Raw genomic sequence first — 9,565 nt, 5'->3', positions numbered from 1 at the left:
TATGGTTTCTTTTCCAAGTAAATTTACAAACAAATCAAGGTGAATAACTGTTAGGCAAGGATATTATGGAAGCACACAGACAGAGCACATAGCCTAATCCTCCCCCAGCAAATGTGGGGCGGTCTAGGGAGAGTTTTTTTTTTTTTAATTTTATTTATTTATTTGAGAGCGACAGACACAGAGAGAAAGACAGATAGAGGGAGAGAGAGAGAATGGGTGCGCCAGGGCTTCCAGCCTCTGCAAACGAACTCCAGACACGTGCGCCCCCTTGTGCATCTGGCTAACGTGGGACCTGGGGAACCGAGCCTCGAACCGGGGTCCTTAGGCTTCACAGGCAAGCGCTTAACCGCTAAGCCATCTCTCCAGCCCTAGGGAGAGTTTTGAGCTATGCATTAGTGCAGGCTTGCAATCTCAACACTAAGGAGTGAAGCAAGAGGATTCTGAGTTGAGGGACAGGCTGGGCTATATAGTGAGCTCCAGGCTAGCCTGAGCTACAAACCAGAATGTTTCTGCAGGGAGTGCCCCCATATAAATGAATAGGATTGGCCCAGCTCTTGGAGGCAGGTGTGGAGGATTGTCAGCAGGTGCTGACATTGTCCTCCCTAGGAGCTGAGTCACTACTCAGCTAGGGGAATACATCCTGAGAACAGGAGAGGGAAAGTTAAGTATGGGAGTAACTGAGGCAGGTGTAATGTTTAGAAAGACCATCCCAACTGCTCTATGCAGAACCCACTGACTGAACCACGAGGTGGGCAGACCCACCTGGCACCTAGAGGGGAAGAACAAAGATCTAGAGGGAACTGCTTTTGAAAGGCAGATGTGCTGAGGGAGGATAGGTCAGTGGTTAAAGACCCTGAAAAGCCTGCCCTTGAGTTCAGTTCCCTAGTACTAAAGTAAAGCCATTTGCACAGAGTGACACATGCATCTGGAGCCTATTTGCAACAAGAGGCCTTGGCTTGCCCATACTCACTCTCAAATGAAAAAGATTGAAAACTAGTGAGGGAGCATGCAAACAGTAAGCAATTTTGAAAGGTCACCCTCTTAAAGGAAAAGAACACGCAATTATACATACAACTGAATACTAAGACCAGAAGATAAATCACCGGAGATGAGTTCGGAATTCAAAATTTGGGTCCCTTTCTTACCCTAACATCTTTTTTTTTAAATTATTTATTTATTTATTTGAGAGCGACAGACACAGAGAGAAAGACAGATAGAGGGAGAGAGAGAGAGGATGGGCGTGCCAGGGCTTCCAGCCTCTGCAAACGAACTCCAGACGCGTGCGCCCCCTTGTGCATCTGGCTAACGTGGGACCTGGGGAACCGAGCCTCGAGCCGGGGTCCTTAGGCTTCACAGGCAAGCGCTTAACCGCTGAGCCATCTCTCCAGCCCTTACCCTAACATCTTTAAGCAGTGCTTACACCCAGTAGCTTGGCCTCTCAAAAGTCCAGCTCCCAGCACTCTGGCATATGGTAGTGTGGCTCAGTCAGCTCCGTCTGAGGTGAGAGAGTCGCTAGGCAGCCGCTGCCAAGGAGGTGGGGACAGGACACAGGGATGCAAGAAGGCCATCCTGTGCGGAGGTCGGTGCACCTGGACTCCTGGGCTCGCAGGACAGGTGTACGTCCTTGCCCCTGGGCGTAGATAAGGGGAGCTTGGAGAATACAGTGCGATTTCCATCTGAGAGCAACAGCGACCCAGGCCGGTGCGCATCCCAGAGAAGAAGAGAACCTGAGCAGCCTGGGACTCACTAGTCTTTGACCAACCAGTATTTCAGACGCTGGCCAGCTCAGAGCCACAAAGTCGCAGTTTTATTTTTAAAGGAAAACAAATTAAAACAACTCCCTTGCCCAACTTGCATTGTTTTGGTTTTTAAATATTTTTTTGTTCATTATTTATTTATTTGAGAGCAACAGACACAGAGAGAAAGACAGATAGAGGGAGAGAGAGAGAGTGGGCGCGCCAGGGCTTCCAGCCACTGCAAACTAACTCCAGACGCGTGTGTCCCCTTGTGCATCTGGCTAATGTGGGTCCTGGGGAACCGAGCCTCGAACCGGGGTCCTTAGGCTTCACAGGCAAGCGCTCAACCGCTAAGCCATCTCTCCAGCCCTGTTTTGATTTTTAAATAAAAGAGGACAAAACATCAACAAAAAGCATGCTTCTGGAACCACAGAACTTCCCTCCTCCATCAAAGCCCCAGCGCAGAGTGCGCGGATCCGAAGCACGCCGGCCAGGGGCGCGCAGTGCGGGGTCACGGGTCCCTTAAGTCCTAGCGCGGGCGCGCGGACCAGAAGCGCACTGGGAGGGGGCGCGCAGTACAGAACCTCGTAGATCTGGAACACGAATGGCTCCTGGCCCCAGCCATGGGATCGCAGGTGGGCGGGACGCACTCAGAGGCGTGTGCACAGTGCGGGGACGCGCAGGGAAGAAGTTCTAGGGTGCTAGTGAAAGGTTGCGAGGTTCCGAGGCGCCCATGCTTTATGGCCCCAGTCCTGAGGTCACAAGGGTCACGCAGGACAGGAGCGTGCGGATCGGGGCACGGATGCTTCTCGGCCCCAGCCCCAGGGACGCGGTCCTAGGGGCGCACGCATCAGGACCGCGCAGGCTGGGCGCGCGCGCGCTCGTGGGGCCGAGATGGGCGGGACCGGCGCGCTGTCTCGGGGGCGCGGCGCTGCCAATCTCAGACAAAGGCCGCCCAGCCGATCATGTGGTGCGGCGGGAGGAAGTGCGGCTTGTTTTCTGGGTTCGGCTCGGGGACGGTGGGCGCGATGCGCGCGGAGCCCCGCGCGGGCGGCGGCGGAGGTGAGCCCCGATGAGGCCGCGGCCGCGCCGCAGCGCCGCGGGTCCGATGGAGGCGGCGCCGTGGGAGCCGGAGCACAACAGCTCGCTGTCGCCCACGCTGAGCCCCGCCGTGCCGCCCTACGTGAAGCTCGGCCTCACGGTGGTCTACACTGTGTTCTACGCGCTGCTCTTCGCGTTCATCTACGCGCAGCTCTGGCTGGTGCTGCGCTACCGCCACAAGCGGCTCAGCTACCAGAGCGTCTTCCTCTTCCTCTGCCTCTTCTGGGCCTCGCTGCGAACCGTGCTCTTCTCCTTCTACTTCCGAGACTTTGTGGCGGCTAACTCGCTCAGCCCCTTCGTCTTCTGGCTGCTCTACTGCTTCCCCGTGTGCCTCCAGTTCTTCACCCTCACGCTCATGAACTTGTACTTCACGCAGGTGAGTCCTCGCTGGGACCGCCTCCTTCCCCCGGGCCGCGGGCAGGTCTCTGCCGCCGGTGGAGAGAGTGGGGACTGCCGCCGGTTCTGGGGTCTTTGGAGCCTCGTCCCGTCTGCAAGCTCTGCTTCGGAGTGACGACACCCTCGGCTCTCCTAAGTGGTGAATTCAAGGACCCTCGCGGTCCTTAGCGCATCCGTTGGGTGCAGAGCGCCCCTTTGCATCTTCTGCACGCACCTGATTCGATGCTGATGCAAGGTGTGCCCCCGCCCCAAGACCTGAATTCCACTTTTCCCTCCATGTGCTCTGCTTGTCCCAAGGCACCTAACCCCGGTCCTAAAGGCTATCTCTGCCTGTTGGCCCCACATTAGGGGCCAAATACTGCTTGTTTTGAGTAATGGCAGGGTGGGACGGGCTTGGTTTTGATTAGATGTTTTGAACCTCAGGGCTCAGAAGCCCTACTGTACTGCGACTTAGTAACTCATTCCACAGGATTGCTTCACTACAGCAGTCTGGGATCACACCCAGCTCCCCAGCTACTGCAGGAGGTCAGACTTGCCGTCTGAGCTCATCTGAGATGCCCCAAGAAAGAGAGTTATAAAATTGAACCGCAGCTCTTTTACAGGCTCACTAGATTCTTTTTATGAGGTCTGTTAATGAGCTAAAGGGTAGCGCGTGGTCCATGTGGCTCTTTCTTTACCTGTCGACTTAATGAAAGCAGGGTGATTGCAAAGCACTTTGCAAATGTCCCGTAAAGCTTTTCGCAAAGGTTTAATGAAACTGTGCCACTATCCTTGCCATTCCTAATTCCCATTAGCTTTTCGGCTATTTTTGCTAGGATTCTGCCTAGGAGGCAGGCTTCAAGGCATCATCCTGTGAGACTAATTTAAACCTTGTGTCCTGGGCAGAGGCTTCTGATGCAAGCAGGCATCTTGGTTTTGATTTTTAAAAAATATCAGTATATAATATATAAAGGCAACAAATTACAGTAACCATTATGCTACTATTTTCATTTTTATTGATTCTCTAGTCTTTGCATAAACAAACTCATATGCAATCAGACACTTAAACCTCCCACACCATACAATGCCCCAAATTTTAAATGCAGAAAACAAAGAAAAAACCCCAATTTTTACATAATAGTGTGGGAAAAGGCAACAAATATCTATACTTGTATTAAGTGTTTTCTTTCAGGCAGAATGCAGATAGATGCTAAAGAGACATGTAGTGGACAGCCTCCAAATAACCGAAAGGGAAAAATGAGCCAAATATGTTATAATTATGCTTTTACAAAACCCCCGTGACCCCACTGAGACAACAGAGTAACCAAAAGTATATAGAACTCTGGATAGCTGCGATTTTCAGTAGTTGACCGGCAGTAATTGATGTTGGCACCACACTTTTGTTTTACTAATTAATGTCAACAATGCTGTCCGTAGTATGCCTACAATGTTACTACTTATAAGAAACTCTGCAGAAAGAACTCTGCTTATATCAAAGCAAGGCAACAAGGATACACAGTACCTTGGAATAATAAGGCCTTAATGGTTTTGAAATTTTAAAAAAAAAAAAAACATTTTTAGGGCTGGGGAGATGGCTTAGCAGTTAAGGTGCTTGGCTAAGGACCTAGGTTTGATTCTCCAGGACCCATGTAAGCCAGATACACAAGGTGGCACATGCGTCTGAAGTTCATTTGCAGCAGCTGGAGGCCCTAGCATGCCCATTCTCTTTATCTTCCTCTTTCTCTGTCTCTCAAATAAATAAAATATTAAAATTATTTTATTGTGAGGAGAGAGAGGGTGTGTGTGCATGGGTGTGCCAGGGGCCTCTTGCCACTGCAAATCTCCAGTCACAATCACCACTTTGTGCATCTGGCTTTATGTAGGTACTGGGTAAACAAACCAGGGTCAGCAGGCTTCGCAAGCAAGTGCCGTTATCCACTGAGCTATCTTATTTTTGTATTGTTTTGTTTGAAGCAGGGTCTCACTCTCAACAAGACTGACCTGGAATTCATTCTGTAACCCAGGCTGACCTGTATGTAACTCATTAAGGTCCTCCTGTCTCACCCTCCTGAATGTTAGAATTGTAGGTGTGATCCACCACACTCTACTTGTAAGCCGACTTCTTATGTCTTTTAACCACATCTGTTTCTCAAAAGAAAATGTCAACTCAAAAGAAAAAAAGAAAAGATAGAAAGAGTTGTCTTTGTATACTGGGAACCACTGATTGAAAATCACTGGAGATACTTTTGGCTAAAATGTGTTTCATGTACTGGGTATTGTGGTTATAACAGTAGCAGGTGGAGGCAGGAGAATCAAGAGTTCAAGGCCACCATCAGCTACTTACAGAGTCTGAGGCTAGCCTGGGCTACATGAGACTCTTTGTTTAATCTTAAAAAAAATGAAAAATATCAAATGATTGGTGTGATGGCATATATCTGTAATCCCAGCACTTGGGAGGCTGAGGCAGGTGGATTGCTGTGAATTAAAGGCCAGCTTGAGCTATGGAATGCAACCCTGTCTCAAGAAACAAACCAAAAAAATATCCAGATGTAATATTTGGTAGAAAACACACACACACACACACACACACACACACACACACACTTTAAATGGATGTATGCCCAGAGCATTTTTCAAAGGCTCTTGAGTCAGCATGTTTTAAGTCCAGGAGTAATGGACATGGTCTGTCCAGGTACTTCTTTTAGACTCCCAAACCAGTCTAGGCAGTTCACTTCATGGCAGACACTGAGCTTTGTAATTGGATGGAAATGGGGTGGTTCCAGCAAAATGCAAAAGTCAGGCCAGTTGATGTCACCTGGAGAACTGTGGGTATGGCAGTGTTGCATGTGGAGAGCTGGGTTCAGCCTCTCTTTGAGGGAGCTGCCCTGGCTCTCTGGTGATCACATGCAAATCCTGAACTAAGAGCCTGATTAGGGACCGGGTGGCACAGTTTCTGCACCATCTGCTGGTTGGTGAGTAAATGCTGAGCAAGGGGAAAAGTGACCAGGCAGATGGAGCCACTGGTCAGGAGGCCCCAAGTCACTGCCTGTGCCTCCTTCCTGTCTCCTGAGTAAGTGGGTGCTGTGACTAACAGCGTTTTGTCTGAGGGCCCAGGGTGGCCGCCAGCAGAGGTGACACGTAAGTGCTGGCATCTCAGGATAAGGACAGAGCAAAGTTCCTCCTAGCCTCCTGACAAGAAATCTGGTCCTTCTGGAGAGTTAGAAGAGGGTGGCCCTTTGACCACAGCCTGCAGTGCCGCTGCTGTCCCCTGTACACTCAGTCTGTGACATTGGATCTGCTTACCCTGGGAAGCTTTTGCAGTTGCCTCAGCTTAAGCTCATCTTAGACATGGAAATTCAAGTTTGGTGGCTGAGGGCAGCACTGACGAGAAGGGTGTGCTGGCAGGATGGGACGGTGCATGTCCGTCTCAGGCGGTAGAGGCACGAGGATTGCAGGGAGTTTAAGGCCAGCCTGGGCTATAAAGTGAGACCTGTCTCAAAAAGCAATTAAAAATCTAATGCAGTTGGGCTGGTACGGTGTATACTTGTGCACCAGTGTTATGTACATGGTTCAGGGGATTGAAGGGAGGGAGGGGCTGAGAGACTTGCATAGGGCCCAAGACCCCAGAGATGCGGCTCCTGAGGCAGGAGTCCAGATAAGAGGAAACCAGGGCCCAGGGAATGGGAATGAACTAGAAAGGAGTTTGTGAGTAGTTGTCACATCTTTATGCCTGGCACACTCATGTTGCTTAGCTTCCCTCAGGACCCATAAGGAGGGTACCATACCTTCCCCCCTCCCAGGCTCAGAGAGAGGTACACAGTGTCTACATCCAGTGTGAGGTGGATGATGTAGAATGGTTCTGCCTGCTTAAAGCCCCATGATACCTCTGTCACAAAGACACACGTGAGTATGTGTGTGTATACACACGCACTGCAGTTTTGAACGCTGGGGCTTGCAGGAGGCTGGGTCCTGTGCTACTAGTCTGTTGTCTTCCATAATGGGGGCTGGTCATGGAAGTGGCACCTTATCTGGTTGCTCAACCCGTCTGTCCTAACTCTGGCTCTATGGGTAACTCTGCTCCTGGCTGTGTCCAGACAGGGCCCTTCATCTTCATCCTGACCCCCTGCTGTTTCCTTGTCTCCCCAGCCTCTTTCTCAAGAAGGCCTTTAGGCTTTTTCTGTTTCTTTCTCAAGACCTGGTGCCCCTGGGGTTCCTTGCACCACTCAGCCACGGGGTTGTCAGCCTGGGTGCTCACTAGTGTCTTCTCCTGGGCCTCTTTTCCTCTTGTTTGCCAGGAGCCTCCCACCTGCAAAAATCCAAGGTTGAAGCAGTATCACTTCCACGTTCCTGGTGTCCTCAGACCTTCAGGATGAGGTGGGATGGGCTCTGCCAGGAATGCCTCTGCACACACACTTTACTCTGATGTCTTTGCCCACTAGGCACATTCCCAGTTCAGCAGATACCTGTCCAGGCTCCTCAGGGCCATGTCCCTGCAGTGATCTGAAGAGAACCCTTTCTATCTCCACTCTTCTTCTGATACAGCCAGCAAGGTGAGGGGGCATCCAGGGGCCAGGGTGGCGAGCCCATTACAGGATCCCTGTATTCAGCATGTGTGTGCCATCTCAAAACAGTTGGGTTCTTCTGGAACCTAGGGTAATGAGGACCTGTTGTTCCCAGGTGGGTCCTTGTGCATGCATCTCACACGGCAGAGCCAAGCCACACTGAAGCCCTGGGCCCAGAGCCTGTGCTACACACATCAGATTGTAGACATATATGATGATCTTGATAATATTCATCCCTATTACCTTCTTTTATTCCCCTCCCAGTCATGCAGAACCTCTTCTTAACTAGTTCCTCTTATAACTTGATGTGTGTGTGTGTGTGTGTGTGTGTGTGTGTGTGTGTGTGTGTGTGTGAGAGAGAGAGAGAGAGAGAGAAACTCACTGAGTTTTATAAGGGTTGCTTGCATGAGCATGGGTGGGGATTGTTTACCAGAGCATGGGCAACTTATTAGTGGCTATACCACTGAAGAAAATGACTCTCTCTTTCCCAGCAACCTTAAGGAGTGTCAGGGTCTCATGAGCCCCTCCCTCATCTGTAATGGACTGTTGCATCCCGTGTTGTACAGGTAACCACCGAGCTCTGACTTCCTGAGTGCTAGGCAGATCACCTTTTACATGGCGCATTAGAGCAGATGGGGACCCCGAGACCCCAGACATGTGGGTAGTCTCTGCATATGTGGCATTGTGGTGCCCCCTGCCAGCCTATGGGGCAGATAACTCAAAATGAAGGTCTCAGCCCATGCACGGGACAGGTCTGTGCGCAGGGTGGAGTGGAAGATCCTGGGGAGGCAGTAGGCCTGTGGCACCCTGGCTGCTGTGTGTCCCAGCCACTCTCCCGTGGGATTTCGAGTCTGAGCCTCTGATTCTGGAGGCTTCTGAGGTTGGTTGGCATGGGCACAGGCTTTTCTTGGGCCCTTTGACAAGATTCTGCCATGGCATGGGACTGTTTGAAGAGGGAAGTGGAGAAGTGAGGTCTTGGTGGGCCAGAGGCTGTGTGTGTTCAATGGACTTTGACTTGGGAACTGGGAGATAGCCAGAAATCATATCAAGGGGCTGGAGCGATGGTTCAGAGGTAAAGGCACTTGCCTGCAAAGCCTAATGACCTGTCTTCCATTAACCAGTGCCCATGTAAAGCCAGATGCACAAAGTGGCACATGTGTCTGGAGTTTGTTTGCTATGGCCAGAGGCCCTGATGTGCCCATTCTCATATTTTTTTCTCTTTCTCCTTGCAAATAAATGTAAAAGTACTTTAAAGAAAAAAAAGAAATCACGTTCAGGGGTTGTGTCATCACCCCACCAGGGAAACGTGGCTCATTTCAGGATAAGTAGTTCTTGCTATGTCTCCTTACAGACTGCTCAGTTAAGAATTGTTTATCAAATACCTGTCATGTGCCAGGCCCTAATCTAGGAGTTGGGTGAGGCAAGCTTCTAAGGCCTCTTTGTGACTGCAAAGCAGTAAAATGCTTAGGAAACAGACAAGGCAGGTGCTACAGTACGTCCCCAGGCATATCCTGTCAGAGCTGGGACCCTGTATTCAGAGCCCTGGACTATTCTCGTCTTTTCACTATGGCCTTGGCCCCTGTGGTCGTCTGTACACTGGGCTTGTGGCTAGCCAGAGCTATGTGCATTTCCAGCTATGCACCTGTGCATCTGTGTGTGTCACTGGCATCTGTGTATGTGACTGTGAGTGGGACTCATTCTACTGTGTGGGAGTGTCTGTGTATGCGCCTGTGTGGATGCCTGCCTGGCTACGTGTGGATGCCCTTGTGTACCTGTGTGCATCTGTGTGCA

General features: G+C 50.7%; 1 protein-coding gene across 1 annotated transcript in view; it reads left to right on the top strand.

The window, feature by feature from the left end:
• The first annotated feature begins 2,817 nt into the window (after positions 1–2,817).
• Gpr137b (G protein-coupled receptor 137B) overlaps positions 2,818–9,565 on the top strand; it is a 37,501-nt gene continuing 30,753 nt past the window's right edge. Inside the window, exon 1 of the mRNA XM_004662186.3 lies at positions 2,818–3,213. Coding sequence (XP_004662243.2) covers positions 2,845–3,213 — 369 coding nt within the window. The 5' untranslated portion in view covers positions 2,818–2,844. The remainder of the gene's footprint in view (positions 3,214–9,565) is intronic.

Source organism: Jaculus jaculus, chromosome 6, assembly GCF_020740685.1.
Source record: "Jaculus jaculus isolate mJacJac1 chromosome 6, mJacJac1.mat.Y.cur, whole genome shotgun sequence".
In the NCBI taxonomy this organism is placed as follows: Eukaryota; Metazoa; Chordata; class Mammalia; order Rodentia; family Dipodidae; genus Jaculus; species Jaculus jaculus.
The sequence above is the reverse complement of the archived record's forward strand: the minus strand, read 5'-3'. Positions and strand labels throughout refer to the sequence as shown.